This window comes from Natrix helvetica (genome assembly GCF_964273705.1).
Source record: "Natrix helvetica genome assembly, chromosome: 1".
Taxonomy (NCBI): domain Eukaryota; kingdom Metazoa; phylum Chordata; class Lepidosauria; order Squamata; family Natricidae; genus Natrix; species Natrix helvetica.
The window spans coordinates 193108340-193128232 of record NC_138548.1 but is presented as its reverse complement, the minus strand read 5'-3'; the positions used below and the strand labels follow the sequence as shown (position 1 = coordinate 193128232).

The 19893-nt window shown below is 46.7% G+C and overlaps 1 protein-coding gene across 2 annotated transcripts in view; it reads left to right on the top strand.

The window, feature by feature from the left end:
* Positions 1-19893, top strand: part of LOC309389037 (complement C3-like) — a 213395-nt gene that overhangs the window by 93335 nt on the left and 100167 nt on the right. For both annotated transcript variants that reach the window (XM_081946931.1, XM_081946932.1), the window contains exons 22-26: positions 3896-3959; positions 4281-4367; positions 7929-8132; positions 8575-8650; positions 13562-13724. In XM_081946931.1, coding sequence (XP_081803057.1) covers positions 3896-3959; positions 4281-4367; positions 7929-8132; positions 8575-8650; positions 13562-13724 — 594 coding nt within the window. The remainder of the gene's footprint in view (positions 1-3895; positions 3960-4280; positions 4368-7928; positions 8133-8574; positions 8651-13561; positions 13725-19893) is intronic.

The following is a 19893-nucleotide window of genomic DNA, read 5'->3' as shown; positions in this document are numbered from 1 at the left end:
GGTGGCTCCCTATTTGAGGAGGCCCTTGATTCTATTCTCATTGAGAATAAGGATAAATGCAAAGTGTTACCACTTGCGCACAGGTGGGCAGACCGCAGAGCGCAGCCATATTTTAGATGCCAGTCCTTTTGGTCGGCTGACCAAGGATATGGAGCTTCGCAATACTCGTCCCAGTATAACTCCCAGTACCATTGGTCATACAATCAGGGAGCTGACAGGTACCAGGATAGATATCAGGATAGATCAGGATTTCGTGATAGAGGGAGGCAACAACAACAACAGCAACCTCTGGCAAAATGGTCCTTTCATGGTTTCAGTAACCAACCGTTTTGCAGATATAAGTGACTCCCTCTCCCACCATCCCATTGGGGGACGACTAATCCATTTCGTAAGCCAATGGGAAGCATCCACCACAGACACTTGGATGCTATAAACAGTGAGGCTGGGCCTAGCTCTATAATTTCTCTCCACTCCCCTGAGGCATTATATCAGGTGCCCTGTTCCCAGGTGTCAGGTAAAAAAGGGTCTCATGATCACCAAGATCCAGCATTTACTGGACATACTAGCGATAGAGCCAGTTCCAGCAGGCCAAGAGGGAAGGGGTTTTTATTCAACCCTCTTCCCAGTTCCCAAAAGGGTGGAGAGCCCTTTTGGATTTGAAAAAGCTAAATGTGCACCTAGCGTACAAATGCTTCAAAATGCAGTCCCTCAAATCCATCTTGGGCTGCATTCATCAGGGGGGACTGGTTAACGTCCATAGATATCAGGGAGGCTTACCTCCACATGCCCATGTGCCCATCACACAGGAAGTTCCTGTGGTTCCAATTTGCAGATCGACACTACCAGTACAGAGCACTGCCATTCGGACTCTCATCCCTACCCAGGACTTTCACGAAGCTGCTGGCGGCAGTTGTGGCACATCTACAGTTGTTCCTGATACAAATCCAATGTTATCTCAATGATACCTTGGTCCTATCGTCATTCCAGCACAAGCACATCGATACCTTCACTCCACAATTCGTGGAGCAAGGCTTCTCGGTGAACATGCCAAAAAGTCATCTCATCCCAGCTACCAGCCTGCTACATCTAGGATCCATGATCGACTCTGCCACATGTGTGGTATACCTATCTCCAGAAAGACGCACCAGCATTCGGACATTGGTCAGTCAAGTCCTGTCTCAGAGGTCAGTGTCTTTGGCCATCCTTTCCCAGCTTCTTTGGAAAATTATTTCTTGTATAGACATTGTTCTCTGGGTGCGCCTTCACGCCCGGGCCCTCCAGTGGTTCTTGCTCCCATTCCAGAGGAACCACACCAGCATGTCCCACACCAAAGTCAGGCTCCCATTAAAGGTGGTTCGATCATTGGCGTGGTGGAGTTCCCCAGCACTACACAAGGGGTGCCTATTCAACGAACCCGAATGAATTCCAGCCTGTTCGGGTGGGGAGCCCACACCCAGTCTCTAGTAGCCCAGGAACGTTGGAGCCCAGAGGAGCTTCAAAACAACATAAACTGTCTGGAGCACTCCAGCATTTCCAGCAACTAGTAAACAAGTGCCACCTTCTAGTCCTCACTGACAACATGGCCACCAAGGCCCATATCAATCAGCAGGGGGGCACACACTCAAGGGCGCTCATGCAGGAGGCGGAGACCATGCACGTTTAGGCAGAGAGGCATCTCCTATCAATACCAGTGCAGCACATCTTGGGGACAGCGAACGTACAAGTGGATTGGCTGAGCAGGGCCATGGTGGATTACATGAAGTGGCGGCTCCACCCAAACTTATTCAGGGAACTAACATTCAGGTTTGGGATGCCAACCGTGGACCTGTTCACCCATCCCAACAACACGCAACTCCCGAGATTCTTTGCCTGGTTTCCTGTGCAAGGGGCAGAGGGAGTAGATGCTCTGCGCAGCCCTTGGCCACCAGGGCTGTTCTACACTTTTCCACCTCTGCCTCTCATCCAGAGAGTCATCTGGAAAATATTGACAGAGGGAGCGGAGGTGCTACTCGTCACCCCTCACTGTCCAAGATGGCCCTGGTACGCTGACTTGGTCAATCTCTCCATAGCCAAACCATGGAGAATTCTGGACAGCAGGATATCCCTCAGCCAAGAGGCTCTTCTTCATCCAGAGCCCCAGTGGTTACAACTTGCCCTGTAGCACTTGAAAGGGATATCCTGATGTGGACCAATTTCTCCAACAAGGTAATCCGCACTATTCAAGCTGCCAGGTGTCCATCCACGGCACGCATATATAATGCCACCTGGGTGACTTTCTGCAGATGGTGCAGGTCTCATGACATTGAGCCGTGGTTGGCTTCCATGCCATAGGTGTTGGACTTCTTACAAGTCGGACTGGATAGGGGTTTGGCACCCAAAACTCTGTGTCGCCAGCTGGCAGCCCTTTCCACCGTAATCCTTGTCAAGTGGGGTAGGACTCTGTCACATCATCCTCGAGTCAGATCCTTCCTGAAAGGGGCAACAAACCTTAGGCCACCACCAATTCATTGTTATCCCACCTGAGAGTTGCCTGTCGTACTACAGGCATTCACGGGTGCATCTTTCAAACCAATTTGCATCATCAGTCTAAGTCTTTTAATGCTCAAAACTGCCTTCCTCATGGCCATCACCTCGGCCCGAAGGGTATCTGAGCTGGCAGCCCTCTCAGTACGCCAAGATCTCTGCATTTTTCATGCAGACAGAGTTATTTTATGGTTGGACCCAGCATTCCTACCAAAAATCAACTTGTGGTTTCACAAGGCCCAGGAAATTATTCTCCCCAACTTCTGCCGGCGATCACAACATCCTCGCAAGAGAAGGTGGCACCACATATATGTAAGAAGGGCAATATGTCAAATGAACAGCTGCCTTCAGGAAGATGGAATCATTATTCGTCTCCTTTCAACCAGCGACCATGGTTCAGAAGGTGACCTCTAACATTGTGGGGCATTGGTTGAGGGCCTGCATCTCTCAGACCTATGAGGTTCAGACCAGTGCCCAGGCAGATCACAGCCCATTCCACTCGGAGCACGGCTACCACCACTGCCTGGGTCACACAGGCTTCAATTGAGGAGATATGCAGTGCAGCAACCTGGTCTTCACCATCACCCTTCATCAAACGTTATAAACTAGACATATTTGCTTCCTCCGAGGCATCCTTTGGGCAACGTATACTGCAGAGAGTCATCAAGGTTCCTGAGACCACAGATCATTCCAGTGCCCACCCTTAGATCCATATGCTTTGGCATGTCCTATGCTTGGATTCTCCAAGCGGCGCACAGGAGAAAGACTGTTGGCTTATCTGAATGGTTGTTCTATGTGTGCCACGGGAGAATCCAACCCCACCCTTGGTGTCTCGGTCCGGGGTCTAGGAGAAAGACTTACCTGTCAAGTTGTATTTTTCAGAACTTACCTTATTTCCATCTATCAGTGCCTTCTTACAAAACTGGGCTTTACCATCAAAGGGGTGTGTGGCCAGGACTTTTTAAACCAAGTCTCAAGGCTAATGGACAAAAGTTAAACCCATGCTTGGATTCTCCTGCGGCACACATAGAATGACCGTTCAGGTAAGCCAATGGTCTTTCTTGTCACCCTGCTCCCCATTATATGAGATAAAGAAGCTCAGGGCTTCCAGGATAGATATAAATTAATCCTTAATAGAGGGACATATTGATATCTCAGTAGAAGATATCTGGCTGACCTAAGACTTTTCCTATTGTGCACTCAAACATCAGTTTGATTAATGAATATTTTAGTACACTTGTAAGAGATTCTACAGGAGACTCTTTGTATTTTGTCATAGATTTTTTGAAGTACTTGTTGCAGTCATGCATGATATTTTTATTTGCAATGAGGCTCCCATAAGAGATTATTCTGGTGTCTTTTTCTGTAACAGCCTGAAGGGGAACGGAAAGATATTGTGACTGTTATTGAACTGGACCCACGTGCAAAAGGAGTTGGTGAGTAATTCTAATTCTTACTCATTAATTCCCATTATACCTTTTACTAAGTCCTGGGAATGGCAAAGTCCTTTCACTCACATGCTTTATTGGTTCCAGGGAAAGGAGAAGCTCTTTTTACCATAACAGTTTAAAATAAAATAAAAGTTATTTTACTTTGCAAAAGTTATGTTCCTTCCTATTAAGTGCTTATTAAAGTAACTGTGTTGACTTCTATTTGCAATGGATTATTAGAAACAATGCCAAAGAGGAACCTAATGTGGAAATAACTTGTATTTTTCTTTTCCTGTAATTTTCTTCATTTTCTTTTTCATTTTTCAGGTGGAACCCAGAAACAAATGGTCAAAGCCAATAAATTAGATGACAAGGTGCCTGACACAGAAATAGAAACCAAGATTAGTGTTCAAGGTAAGAATTAGTTATTTGAAATCCAGGCTCCTACATCTGTTAAACAGAGAAAATGAAATAGTCACAAACCCAATTTTTGTTACGATTCACTGGTGCTGAAGATGGACTCCTGGATAAGACAATATCTCCTTGCCCTTCCTTTCATGAATAGATGGAAATGTAGATCAGAGCCTTCCTTATTGGATCCACAGGTACAATGGATCTGTCTCACTTCAGACATTTAAGCTTATTACTTCTGCCCATCTGATGAGATCAGATCAAGTGGGTATGCTCCAGTTCCTGTTGTTTATTTATTTATTTGATTTGATTTGATTTCTAGACCGCCCCCTCTCCCTGAAGGGACTCGGGGCGGTGTACAGGTACCAAATTAAAAACCATACAAATAATCAAATATAATTAAAATCGAATTAAACTTTAAACCCCTGTACAAATTTATAAAAATTAAAAACTTAGCCTAAGAACAACCCGTGAAATTTAAAAATACAGACTGAGGTGGGAGAGCTGGAATTAGGCCAAGCCGGCTAGATTAAACAGGTGGGTTTTGAGCTTCTTACGGAAGGAGCGGAGGTCCGTGGTTGTTCTAATATCAGGGGGAAGGTCATTCCAGAGGGTCGGGCCCATCACAGAGAAGGCCCTTCCCCTGGGCGCCGCCCGCTGGCACAGCCTAGTGGACGGCACCCGGAGGAGTCCCTCTCTGTGTGAGCGAATCGGCCGAAGGGATGTGTGGGGCAGGATACGATCCCGCAAATAACTAGGCCCTGTGCCATGGAGCGCTTTGAAGATGTAATCAGCACCTTGAAACGCACCCAAAAAGCTACAGGTAGCCAGTGCAGCCCGCACAGGAGAGGTGTTACATGGGAGTATCTAGCGACTCCCGAGACTGCCCGCACGGCCGCATTCTGAACCACCTGCAGTCTTCGGGTGCATCTCAAGGGGAGCCCCATGTAGAGAGCATTACAGTAGTCTAGCCGGGACATCACAAGCGCATGGGTGACTGTGCGAAGGGCGTTCCGGTCCAATAGGGGACGCAATTGGCGCACCAGGCAAACCTGGTGAAACGCCCCCTTTGCCATGGCTGTCACATGGTCGTCCATTGACAGCCGGGCATCTAGGAGGACGCCCAAATTGCGTACCCGATCCACGGGGTCCAGATGTTCACCCCCAATGGCCAGTGATGGGATCAGCTGGTTGAACCGGGGTGCCGGTAGCTACAGCCACTCCGTCTTGGACGGGTTGAGCTTGAGTCTGTTACTTCCCATCCAGATCCGTACAGCTTCCAGACACCGGGACATCATTCTGATGGCATCTTTGGGGTGGTTTGGGGTAGAGATGTACAGCTCTGTATCATCCGCGTACAGATGGTAATCTACCCCGAACCCACGAATGATCTCGCCCAGCGGCTTCATATATGCATTGAACAGGAGAGGCAAGAGGACCAACCCCTGTGGCACCCCACAAATGAGCGGCCTCGAGGTCGACCTCTGTCCCCCTGCCAATACAAATTGCACTCGGCCAGAGAGGTAGGAGGAGAACCACCGCAGAACGGTGCCCCTCACCCCCAGCCCCTCCAGTCGATGCAATAGGATACCATGGTCGATGGTATCAAAAGCCGCCGAGAGGTCTAGTAGGACCAGGATGGAGGAGCAACCCCCATCTCTGGCCCTCCAGAGATCATCCACCAACGCGACCAATGTCGTCTCCGTGCTGTGGCCGGGCCGGAAACCGGACTGGCGTGGGTCCAGATAATCAGTTTCCTCCAGGTGGCATTGAAACTGTTGAGCCACCACACTCTCTACAACCTTCGCCAGAAAGCAAAGGTTGGAGACGGGACGGTAGTTGGCTAACACAGCTGGGTCCAGGGAAGGCTTCTTGAGTAGGGGCCTCACCACCGCCTCTTTCAGGACGGACGGCAAGAACCCCTCACTCAAAGAAGCGTTCACTAACTCCTGGAGCCAGCCCCGTGTGACCTCCCAGGATGCCAGTACAAGCCAGGAGGGACACGGGTCCAGTAAACATGTGGTGGCTCGCAGTCGCCTACGCAACCTGTCCATATTGTCGGAAGTAACAGAGTCAAACTCCTCCCAGAGTGGAGCCTCAAGACCCACCTCCGACGTCCCCTCTAGACCACTAGTAGAGACCAACTCGCTTTGAATCTGAGCGATTTTGTCCTGCAGATACTCCCCAAATTCCTCTGCTCTACCCTGCAAAGGGGCTTCCCGCGGCCTCTGTTGAAGGAGGGAGTGGGTTACCCCAAACAGGGCGGCAGGGTGGTTATCTGCAGATGCAATAAGGGTGGCACAATACTGACGCTTGGCCACCCTCAACGCCACAAGGTAAGTCCGTAAATGGGCTCTCACCTGTGATCGGTCAGATTCACAGCGTGACGATCTCCATCTGCTCTCTAAGCGTCTCTTGCGGCGTTTAAACAGTATAATCTTGTGAAACCAAAGAAGCATTCTATGATGACCCAGAGCATGGCACAGAGATAACACAAACAGCTAGCAGTTCAAATGGGCTCCTTTATTGCTCCAAATCTCCCCAAATGCTCCCACGTTTCTGGCAAGTCCCAGAGCAGAGTGAGAACAAATCTCCACACAAACCTCAAATAGCCTCTGGCTGCAATTTGACCAACCCAGAGCTGTCTGCACAAAGGCTGCACTGCAATGAATCCCAAATGAAATTGGCAAAACAAGAGCAGAGCAAAGAGTTCAGGGAGCAAAGGATTCAGATAATTAGTCCAGAATGCCAAAGAGGAATGCAAGGACTCTTGGCAAGTTTAAATGTCGGCACACAACACTTTAGTAACTCAGTGTTTGTTCCCAACAAATGCCCCTCCCCACAGCGTCTCCTTAAGTCTCATTCCCCAAGTGTGCCTGGTGAAGCTGGGCAGGGCACTCACCTTGTGAGTGACCTACTCCACACCTTTCTCTGCACTCTCCGAGCCCTTGCATCAGGAGGTGATGGTTCTTGCTCCTCATCTGAGCTCTGTCTCTCCTTCCTGCCTGCAGGCCCTACCAATTCAGAAAAGCCTTGCCTGGACTGACTTTGTCCTTCCCCAGTTTCTTCAAAGGCCAACGGAGCTGTCTTCTTGCTCTCTGTCAGTTCTTGTTCCATCTCATCTTCCCCTTCGTAGCAGTGCCTGCTGTCTGGAATGACATCCTCCCCCAGATCCATGCAGGTCTAACACTACTGACATTTAAAAAAATCATTTTAAAAATTGGTGGATTTTCTTGTGGAGCCCCTGTAAGAGTTTGGTTTTCTACCAGTATTGAGTTAATCTTCTGGTCAGCTATGTCTTTTTCTATATATATTATTTCTCCTTTTTAACCCTAAACCATCCTAAATTGCTAAGGAGAGCAGAAATCTTAAAACTGAATTAAATAAACTAGTTAATAAAGCTTCTAATTAGTCTTAATTACCTCAGGCTCTATTCTCTAAAGAAAGAATAGTAGAGTTGGAAGCCAAATTAGACTATTCATTTGCCCTAATGGTATTGAAGCTTAAAGCAAGATCACAAACTACCCACTTTCTGCAGATGTTTGACAATTTTTTCATGTTCAGGTAACCTTGTGGCTCAGACTGTTGAAAATTCAATTGATGGAAGTAAACTCAATCATCTCATTATCACTCCTTCTGGCTGTGGGGAGCAAAATATGATCCGCATGACTCCAACAGTTATTGCCACCTACTACTTGGATACAACAAAGCAGTGGGAGGCTCTCGGCACAAATCGCAGGCCTGAAGCTGTCAAACAGATCATGACTGGTAAGGCAAATTGTCTCCAGACTTGTTTTCTTCAGGGGATGGAAATGTGAAATTGAACAAATGTAAAACCCACAGAAGTCAAGAAGCCAAGTGTTCTAAATGTATGGCGAGGTTCTTTTTGTTTTTTTTTCACAAGGTAGGTTCCTGCTAGCTTGGCTAAGGATATCACTTCTTTAGTCTGGAGGGGTGGTGGTGATCATAGTAACTGCAAGAAAAAATTAAATATGGACTCATTGAATTATCACAAATTTCTATAAAACAAAAGATGGTTTTACACTGAGACCAGAACAAAAATCGAAACAATTGTGCAAAGGAAAAGCAGCTCCAATGAGACACACAGCAAAGAAAGAAGAGTGCAAAACTCTTCTGGATGCTAGTCTAGATGTGATTTTGTATGGTTGGAGCTAAATTTCATAGCTCTTTCTATCTTGTCCCTTTTCAGGTTATGCCCAGCAGATGGTGTACAAGAAAGCAGACCATTCCTATGCAGCATTTACACACCGTCCAGCTAGTACTTGGTATGGACAAAAATATAGCCATTACTTTCAGATCATGGAAAGGCTTTCCTCTAACTTCCTCTATAAATGTTCATATATTTTCATTTTCTAACTTCTGCTTCAGCATCTGATTCTCTTCTCTTTGTATTTTTTTATTTGTTTGCTTTCTTCAATCCTTTCTACTTATCTTTCCCTTCTTCCTAGAAGCTCTTTCCCTGGCTGTGCTTCAAACCTTGACAAAATCCTCTCTTCTGATAATGGCTTACCCATATAACATGTCTTCCTCTTTCCTCTTGTCTTCTCATGTCTAGCTTTTAGTATCAATCAGTTCTATTTTTCCCCTTAAGATAAAAATGGAAATTTGCTCCTGCTACAATAGGATAGGATAGGATAGGATAGGATAGGATAGGATAGGATAGGATAGGATAGAGCTGGAAGGGACCTTGGAGATCTTCTAGTCCAGCCCCCTGCTCAAGCAGGAGACCCTATATTATTTCAGACAAGTGATTGTCCAGTCTCTTCTTAAAAACCTCCAGTGATTAAGCACCTACAGCTTCTGAAGGCAAGCTATTCTACTGGTTAATTGTTCTCACTGTCAGGAAATTTCTCCTTAATTCCAGGTTGCTTCTCTCCTTGATTGGTTTCCATCCATTGTTTCTTGTCCTGCCCTCTGGTGCTTTGGAAAATAAATTGACCCCCTCCTCTTTGTGACAGTCTCTCAAATACTGGAATAACTGCTATCATGTCCCCCCATGTTTCTCTAGACTAGCCAAACCCAAATCCTGCAAACATTATTCATATGCTTTAGCCTCCAGATCTTTAATTATCTTAGTTGCTCTTCTATGCACTTTTTCCAAAGTCTCAACATCTTTTTTGTAGTGATCAAAACTGGATGCAGCATTCTACGAGTAGTTCAATTAAGGTTTTATAAAGTAGTACAATACTTCACATGATTTTGCTTCTATGCCCCTATACAACCTAGGACAGTGATGGCGAACCTTTTTTGGCTCGCGTGCCACAAGTGGGGGGAGCGCAGGGGGGTAGAGTGCGGGCGTGCCGCACCCATAATGCAACGCGCGATCCCCCCAGTGCGCATGCGCGCAAAACGCACGACCCCTCCATTTTTACATGTTTTTTTGCCCTCCCCATGCTCCAGGGGCTTTATAGGAGCCTGGGGAGGGCGAAAAGAGCCTCCCCCGACCCCCCGGAGGCCCTCCGGAGGCTTCAGGGACTGTCCAGAAGCTTCCCTGAAGCCTTCGGAGTGCTTAAAACCACCCTCCGAGCAAACCGGAAGTGACTTCCGGGTTGCTCGGAGGGTCGTTTTAAGCGCTCCGAAGGCATCAGGGAAGCTTCGGACGGTCCCTGAAGCCTTCGGAGCGCTTAAAGCCACCCTCCGAGAAAACTGGAAGTGACTTCCGGGTTGCTCGGAGGGTCGTTTTAAGCGCTCCGAAAGCGTCATGGAAGCCTCGGACGGTCCCTGAAGCCTTCGGAGCACTTAAAGCCACCCTCCGAGCAAACCGGAAGTCACTTCCAGTTTTCTCGGAGGGTGGCTTTAAGCGCTCCGAAGGCTTCAGGGACGGTCCCTAAAGCCTCCGGGGGGGGCAGGGGGCTCTTTTCGCCCTCCCCAGGCTCCTATAAAGCCTCTGGAGCCTGGGGAAGGCGAAAAATAGCTTTTTAAAAGGTGAACTCAGCGCCTCACGTGCCCTGACAAATGGCTCTGCGTGCCACTTGTGGCACACGTGCCATAGGTTCGCCGTCACGGACCTAGGATGGTATTAGCTGTTTTGGCGGCAGCTGCACACTGCTGGGTCACACTTAAGTAATTGTCCAATAGGACTCCGAGGTCCATCTCACAGTTATTGTTTCACCTAATCTATACTTATATTTTTGTTTTTTTCTGCCTAAATGTAAAACTATTTTCTCCACATTAAAATTCATTTTGTTGGAAAGGGCCCATTGTTCACGGCTGTCAAGATCCTTTTGGATCCTGAACTTGTCTTGGCTATTCCTGCCAGCTTAGTGTCATCTGCAAATTTCATGTTCCCTTTCTATTCCCTCATCTAAGTCATTTATGAAGACTTAGGGCCTAAGACGGAACCTTGTGGTTCCCTACTGCTCACTTCCCTCTATACAGATGTAGTACCAGTATGGATTACTCATTGAGTACAGTTTTCAGCCAGTTACAAATCCATATGGTGGTGATGCCATCTATCCCACATTTTTCTAGCTTACCAAGAAATAGGTTGTGGTCTACTTTGTCAAATGCTTTACTGAAATCTAAGTATATTATGTCCACAGAATTTTGCTGGTCTACTAATTTAATCACTTTATCTAAGAATGAAATAAGATTGGTTGAGCAAGGTCTGTTTTTAACAAACCCATGCTGGCTTTTAGTTATAACTTTATTTGTTTCCAGATGTTCACAGATCTGTTTTTTGATTATCTTTTCCTGTATCTTTCCAGGTATTGATGTTAGGCTAATTGGTCTAGAGTTTCCAGTGTTTGTTCCCCCACTTTTTTTTCTAAAGATGAGAACCACATCAGCTCTTTTCCAATCCTCGGGTAGGATGCTCCAAGTCTTTTGAAATATATGGTACAATGGTTCTGAGATAACATCTTCCATGTCCTTCAGAACTCTTGGGTGTAATCCATCAGGTCCCAGAGATTTATATTCATCAGGATCAGGCAGGTGTTCTCTTGCCATTTTTTTGCTTATTTTAATTTTTATTTCTAGTCAGTCTGTTACAGTATTTTTTTTAGTTGGTAGGGATATAGTTTATTTAGACTGATGCAAAGAATGAGTTAAGCAGCTCTGCTTTTTCTCTACTACCTGTTACTTCCTTGCCATTTTCTCTCTTTGTGGGCCAACTGTTTTCTTGACTTTTTTCTAGTTATTAGTATGTTGAAAGAAACTTTCTAAATTATCTTTGACTTTTGTGGCAAGCTTTTGTTCATTCTGAGGCTTTACTTTCCTGACTTCATCTTTGCAGATTCCAGCCTATCTGCTGATATTCTGCCTTAGTTGTGTGTGTCTCTTTCCCTTTTTTTTTGTACTTGTCCTTTTCAGGACAACTTTAGTTTTCAGTTTATCAGATAGATCTTTGTGCAACCATGCTGGTTTGTTCTTAGATTTCTTATTTTTCTTTTTCAGTGGTATTTTGCTGGATTGGGCTTTTATTATTGTATTTTTCAGCATTTCCCGTGCTTCTTGAGTTGCTTTCCCCTTTATGATTTTCATCCATGGAATCTTTCCTAGGCTGTCTCTGAATTTGTTAAAATCAGCTCTTTAAAGTTTAAGACACTATCTGGATTATGTTCTATTGCTTATATTTGCATTACATTGAATTCTAATGTGATGTGGTTACTCTCGCCCAAAGTTCCTGCAACTTCAAGTCCCTCTATCACTTCTTCTCTATTAGTAAGAATTATGTCCAGTATAGTTTTTCCTCTAGTTCCTTCCTCTACCTTTTGAATGACAAAGTTGTTGGCTAGGTTTGTTAGGGATTTGTTTGATATCCCACTTGTTGCAGTTTGTTTCCCGGTTGATAGCAATAGCAATAGCACTTAGACTTATATACTGCTTTACAGTCCTGTCTAAGCAGTTTACAGAGTTAGCATATTACCCCCAACAATTTGGGTCCTCATTTACCCATCTCAGAAAGATGGAAGGCTGAGTCAATCTTGAGCCTGGTGAAATTTGAATTGTCATATTGCAGGCAGCCAGCAGTCAGCAGAAGTAGCCTGCAGTTCTGCACTCTAACCACTGCGCCACCATGGCTCATCATGTATCATGATATCAGGGTAGTTAAAGTCTCCAATTACTATTATGGTATGCTTCCTTCATACATTTGTTATCTGGTTGGCAAAAAGTCCATCTATTTCTTCTGATTGAGTGGCTGTTCTTTAGTATACATTTACGGCAATGTCACTATTTTTTCCTTTTATATTGACCCATATACATTCTAGGAGGTTTTTATCTTTGATCATGTACTTTTCTGTAGATGATTCTGATGAGTTGCAACATATAATGCAACTCCACGTCCTCTTTTTGTAGATCTGTTTCTTTTGAACAATTTGCATCCATCCATCAAATGCATTCCAGTCATGGGTTTCATCCCACCAAATGTTTGTAATAGCAACTATATCATACTTGTCTACTATTGCTTCGAGTTCACTCTGTTTGTTCCCCAAACTTTGACCATTTGTATATAAGCATTTGAGTTTTTTATGTTTCCTGCACCTCCTATTTGATGTTTGAGATTTTCTTTTTTTCTCATCACTCCCTACCTCATTGTTTAACTTGTTTTCTTGGGCTTTATGATTGGTTTTATGTTCTAGAGATTCTAAACATTGGTCATCCTACCCCCTCAATTTTAGTTTAAAGCCCTTCTGATGAGTTGAGCCAGTAGTTTTCTGAGTACATTTCCCCTGTTATCATGAGGTGCAGCCCATCCCTTGTCAAAAGTCCTTCATGTAGGCAATGCAGTCCATCGTCCAGGAAGCCAAAGTTCTCTTGATGACACCAACATTTTATCTAGTGGTTTATTTCTAGAATTCCTTTTTCCCCTCAATGAGTGTTGACCTTCTGTTGGAAGTACTGATGAGGACACCACTTGTGCTCCTAGCTCCTTAACTTTTTTTGCCTACTTGCTCATAAACTCTCAATATTATACTCAGGTTCTTTGTTGGAACACTGATTCCTTGGGATTGAGTTGTTATTGTTATTATTAGATTTTTATCGCACCTTTTTCTCATTGGTTAGCTCAAGGCAATGAACATACTTAATATCCCTGCTTTCTATTCCCCACAACAGCTACCCTGTGAGGTGAATTGGGTGAAAGAAGGTGACTGGCTTACAAAATCAAGCAAGCAACTATTGGCACTTGTATTAAGATCTTCAAATTGTTGGTTAATGCATTACATTCTTTACAGGCTAACAGCATATGTTGTAAAAGTCTTTGCCTTGGCTGCCAAAATTGTAAAAAACATTAGCCCTGAAATCATTTGTGGAGGTGTGAGGTGGCTGATTCTGAACAAGCAACAACCAGATGGAGTGTTCAAAGAAAATGCCCCTGTACTTTCTTCAACAATGCAGGTATGGTTTCATTCCTTCCTTTTTTCCTTCCTTTCTTTTCTTCCTTCCTTCCAATAAATCCTGGGATTTTTGAGTTCTTAACTGAAAAAGACCCAAACTCAAATATTAGAGAAAAGATTGTACTAGTAACTATTCATTACTAGTTTCTACTCTAATGATATTGGTTATTAGAATTTAGATAGGACATGAGGATAGCAATAGCACTTAGACCAGTGATGGCGAACCTTTTTTGGCTCGCGTGCCACAAGTGGGGGGAGCGCAGGGGGGTCATGTGCGGGCGTGCCGCACCCATAATGCAATGTGTGACCCCCCAGTGCGCATGTGTGCACAACAGGAGCTCCCCCCCATTTTTACATGCTTTTTTCGCCCTCCAGCAGCTTAAAATGCATTATATATATATATAATATAATTATATCCTATATATAATTATATCCTATATATAATGAATGCTCCTATAAAGCCTCTGGAGCCTGGGGAAGGTGAAAAGAGCCTTCCCCCCCCCCCCCCGAGGCCCTCCAGAGGCTTCAGGGATCGTCCGGAGGCTTCCCTGAAGCCTTCGGAACGCTTAAAATGACCCTCCGAGCAAACCGGAAGTCACTTCCGGTTTGCTCGGAGGATCGTTTTAAGCCCTCCGAAGGCGTCAGGGAAGCCTCCTGACGGTCCCTGACGCCTTCGGAACGCTTAAAATGACCCTCCGAGCAAACCGGAAGTCACTTCCGGTTTGCTCGGAGGATCGTTTTAAGCCCTCCGAAGGCGTCAGGGAAGCCTCCTGACGGTCCCTGAAGCCTTCGGAACGCTTAAAACGACCCTCTGAGCAAACCGGAAGTCATTTCCGGTTTGCTTGGAGGGTTGTTTTAAGCGTTCCAACAGTCCCTGAAGCCTCCGGAGAGCCTGGGGAGGGCGAAAAATGGCTTTTAAAAACGGTGAACTTGGCTGGCCAGCGCGTGCATGTGCACTGGCCAGCTGACAGGGCAGCGCCTCGCGTGCCCTGACAAATGGCTCTGCGTGCCACCTGTGGCACGCGTGCCATAGGTTCGCCATCACTGACTTAGACTTATATACTGCTTCACAGTGCTTTATTTTAAACGGTTTACAGAGCCAGCATATTGCCCCCAACAATCTGGGTCCTCATTTTGTCAGCCTCAGAAGGATGGAAGGCTGAGTCAACCTTGAGCCGATGAAAATCAAATGTCAGCCCCGGAGGCCATTTTTTCCTTGGGATCTGCAGGGCTGCCACACTTGGAGCTGTGGGAAACTGGGAGGGGGATTTCCTGGAATGGTAGAGATATCTAGTCATAGCAACATTCTTCTCTCTCAAGAACATTTCAAACTGCACTTGAGTGGTGTGACTGGGAGGCACCTTCAGTTGGGACAGTGGGTTGATTGGACCATGTGATGGACATGTAGGTGTAGGGAAAGTGTTCTGCCCCCCCCCCTCATCCCACACCAACACACTCCAAGCCAAAGATACTTTACAGAATTTATTAACAGACAGACAGGTCTTTGGCAGCAAATTGGCACATACAAGCCTGGGCAGCAATCCAACCCAGATAAGCCTTGGCAGCAATCCAGCCTGCCAAGCTCACAATACTGTTCTCCAACATTAGTTAATGCGTTGACTTCTGCAAAAAGGCATGCGCACAAGCAGTCCTTTTATAGTCTGGAGAGGAGCCTAATTCCACTAGCCGAGTGCAATTACCTCCTGTAACTGCGCAACTGTTCCTTACGCCTATTAGCTCTCCGGTGCCGGGCATCCAGGAACAACTCACTGCTGACCTCCGGATCACACTCCCTTGTCTCCTCCCCACTGCTCCAAGGCTCAGGCACCTCCTGGTGGCCAACCAGCCTCTCTGCGCCCTGCTCAGAGTCGGAACCCTGTCCAAGGTCCTCCAAATCCTCCAGAGCTGACTCATAGGGACGCTCGCTGTCGGAATCTGGTGGCAGCTCCAACGGCTCCTGCTGGGCCACAACAGGGAAGGGTCTTTGAAATTAAAACCCCGAAGCTCTCAGATTTGGGTTTTCCCAGACATGCCAATATGACATCTTCTTTAGTTGGAGGTGTTACTTGGAACCCTGACATTAACCCAAATCTCTTTTAAAACATAAACCAGCTCCCCAGGGTTCAGGGTGCTGTCTGGGGTCCTGAGCCCCGAGTGCGGACCCAATATCGGGTGGCGTAAAGACTCAGGGAAGATGGAGGAGATGATGATGACCACAGAAGGAACCACAGGGACTAGCTTGAAGGTCCACCTTGAGACCATCTATTCCCCTTCTGAGTCTGTGGTGTGGGTGAGCAAAGTGGAGCATATCCCAGCACATTCCAGCCCTTGAATGGAGGGCACTGAGGCCAGTTGTTCTCAGCCATTCTTGGGAGTGGGGCCTTCTGCCACCAATACAAAGCCAGTTGCTGGAGGGTGTACCAGAGTGATTCGAGCAGCTTGGTATGGGCAGCATCGCACAACCTCCCATTACTGACCCACCAGCTGGATTCTGGCTCAGCCCATGTTAACTTGTTATAGGGTCGCCACAAGTGCCCAGAGTGGAGTGTCGGCTTTGTTTCACTCAGCATGAAGCAGATCATATCATAGCCTTCCCCATCAGGCCCAGTCTACCAGGATGACAGTTCCTGATGGAGTTGGCATGGTGCTGCTGCAGGGCCCCCTACGATAGCCCAGCCTGGGGCTGTGTGGAGAACAGTTAGGGTTACAGAGGCCCAATACCACCCTCACCAGCCAGTCCTCATTGCCACCTGCTGACCAGATCCCCCTAGCTGGGCCTTTTATCCTGGCCCAGGATGGGTTCAATACCAGTGGATGCTATCCCTGGTCCCCCACCGGCACCACAATCTGCCCTGCCAGCCACTCTTCCTCCACGGTTTAGAGAAACGTTCAATGGGGCCCCAAGGAAGCTGGCCTACTTTCTCAATCAGATTTGGTCCCAAATCGACCTATATGGAGACCGATTGAGATATCGTATCAGCAATTGCTGATGGCATGACTGAAGGGGATACATCAGACTGGATAGTTGAACTACATGATGAAGGAGCCCCTGAATAGAGGACACTGACATGTTTGTTCAGCTGCTCCGAGCTTGATTTAAGGACACAGCCCACTGGCAGGAGAATAGAATAGAATAACAAAGTTGGAAGGGACCTGAGGTCTTCTGAGGTCTTCTTAGGCAGGAAACCCTACACCACTTCAGACAAATGGTTATCCAACGTCTTCTTTAAAACTTCCAGTATTGGCGCATTCACAACTTCTGGAGGCAAGTTGTCCCACTGATTAATTGTTCTAACTGTCAGGAAAGTTCTAGGTTGCTTCTCTCCTCGTTTAGTTCCCACCCATTGCTTCTTGTCCTACCCTCAGGTGCTTTGTAGAATAGCTTGACTTCTTTGTGGCAACCCCTGAGATATCGGGAAACTGCTATCAAGTCTCCCCTAGTCCTTCTTTTCATTAAACTAGACATACCCAGTTCCTTCAACCATTCTTCATATGTTTTAGCCTCCAGTCTCCTAATCATCTCTGTTGCTCTTCTCTGCACTTTTTCTAGAGTCTCCACATCTTTTTTACATCGTGGCGACCAAAACTGGATGCCGTATTCCAAGTGTGGCCTTACCAAGGCCTTATAAAGTGGTATTAACACTTCACGTGTTCTTGATTCTATCCCTCTTTTGATGCAGCCTAGAACTGTGTTGCCTTTTTTGGCAGTCGCTGCACACTGCTGATTCATATTTAAATGGTTGTCCACTAGGACTCCCAAGATCCCTTTCACAGTTACTACTGTTGAGCAAGTTACCACATATACCATACCTGTACATTTTGTTTTTCTTGTCTAAAAGTAGAACCTTACTTTTTTCACCATTGAATTTCATTTTGTTAGATAGCACCCAATGTTCAAGTCTGTCAAGATCCTTCTGCATCTTAAGCCTAACTTCTGAAGAGTTGGCTATTCCTGCCAGCTTGGTGTCATCTAATTTGATGAATTCCCCATCTATCCCCTCATCCAAGTCATTGATGAACATGTTGAAAGTACGGGGCCTAAAACAGAGCCTTGGATACTCCACTGCATACCTCCCTTCATGTAGGTGCAGTTCCATTGAGGACTACATGTTGAGTGCGGTTGGTCAGCCAGTTACAAATCCATCTGGTGGTGATAACCCACATTTTTCTATTGTCAAGTAATAGGTTATGGTCTACTTTATCAAATGCCTTACTGAAGTCCAAGTAAATTATATCAACAGTATTCCTCTGGTCCACTGATTTTCTCACTTTGTCAAAGAATGCAATAAGGTTAGTCTGGCATGATCTGTTTTTGACAAACCCATGTTGGCTTTTGGTTATTACTTTGTTTGCTTCTAGTTGTTCACTGATTCGTAGCTTGATTATCTTTTTCAGACTCTTCCATGGTATTGAAGTCAGACTGATAGGTCTGTAGTTCCTGGATCTATTTTTTCCCCTTTTTTGAAGATGGGAACTACATCTGCTCTTTCCAGTGGCGTAGCGTGGGTTGTCAGCACCCGGGGCAAGTAATTTGCGCCCCCTAACCCGAGGGCGGCCCGACTGCAGCTGCCCCTTGGTCAACATCAGTCAAGTGAGGCTCTCCATGCTGGCCTCCTGCCTTCCTCCCGAGGAGGAGCTTGACAGGGCAGCGGGAAAAGGCTCGACTGAAGGGAAGCAGGTGCCGCGGGGGTGGGAGGCGCACCGGGGGCTTCGGGAAGGCACCGGCTCCCCGGGGCGCTCCAGGCGGAGCGGGAGGACGCGGTGGCGTTGCAGCCGCGGGCAGACGGAGCGCAGCGCCGCTCTCCTTCGGCTCCCACGGGGGCGGCGCGGCGGGTCTTGGCGGCTCCGCTGGGAGGTAGGCAGTGCGCAGGAGGGGCCTGGGCGGGCCGGGGAGCTTAGTTCGTGGGCCAAGCCGGGCGCGGAAAGAGGCGGCCACAGTCCGGCAAAGGGCGGCGCGGGCCGAGTCAGGGCGCCCCCCCCGATGTTGCGCCCGGTGCGGCCGGCACCCCCTGCACCCCCCACGCTACGCCACTGGCTCTTTCCCAGTCCTCTGGCAGTTCCCCAGTGCTCCAGGATATTTGAAAGATATAGTTCAGTGGTTCTGAGATCTTGTCTTTAGATCCTTGGGGTGTAATCCATCTGGTCCTGGTGATTTGACCAGATCAAATCTACTCAGGGGCTTAGTTCAGTTTTCCATCCAAGCACGAATGGAGTTGTGGAACAAACAAATGTAATGGTGGAGCAATATATAAGGTATTATGTGGATTACCAGCAAGAGAACTGGGCAGACTTCCTGCCGTTTGCAGAAGTGGCTTATAACAACGCAGTACACAGCAGCACTGGATTGACCCCCTTCAGGTCACCAGCGACATAGACTTTGTTCCAATGCCAAAGCTGCCCAGAGAGTCCCCATCCCACTCGACCCTAACTGAGTGGATAGAGTCATTAAAGAAGGGCTGGGAGAACACCAAAAGAGTGCTGGTGGAAACAGAAGAGGCATATAAAAAATAAGCAGACAAACACCAATCTCTCCAATCTCCCTTCCATGTGTGAGATCGGGTTTGTATATCAACCAAATATATTACATTGAAATTACCCAGTAAAAAGCTAGGATCTAAGTTCTTAGAACTGTTTCAAATAGTGAAAGTAATTAACCCAGTGACAGTTCAGCTTAAGCTCTCACGCATACTAGGGAAAGTACATCCTGTCTTTCACTGCAGTCTGCTGTAGTCAGACTCAGCTGTCAGTTCAAAGTTAAGACCATTGGCCCGGCCAGCTCCCAAACCCATAGTGGTGCAAGGGGAGACCCATTTTGAGGTAAAGAAGATCTTAGACTCTAGATTGTACAGGAGTCTATTACAATATCTAGTTCATTGGAAAGGGTACCCTTTGTCTGAGGCTATCTGAGTTAAGAGTTGGGAGGTAAAGGCAGAGAGATTAGTAAAGCAGTTCAATGAAAAATTCCCTGATAAGCCAAGTTGTGGGGGGAGAGGTGGTTAGGGACTACCTGGAACCCTCTATGTTCCTCTAGTTGCAGGACACAATGATCGGTTGAGGGGGGGGGAAGCCTGTCAGCCCTGGTGGCCATTTTTTACTTGGGATCTTCAGGGCTGCCACATTTGGAGCTGTGGGAAACCTGGAGCGGGGATTGCATGGAGTGATAGAGATAT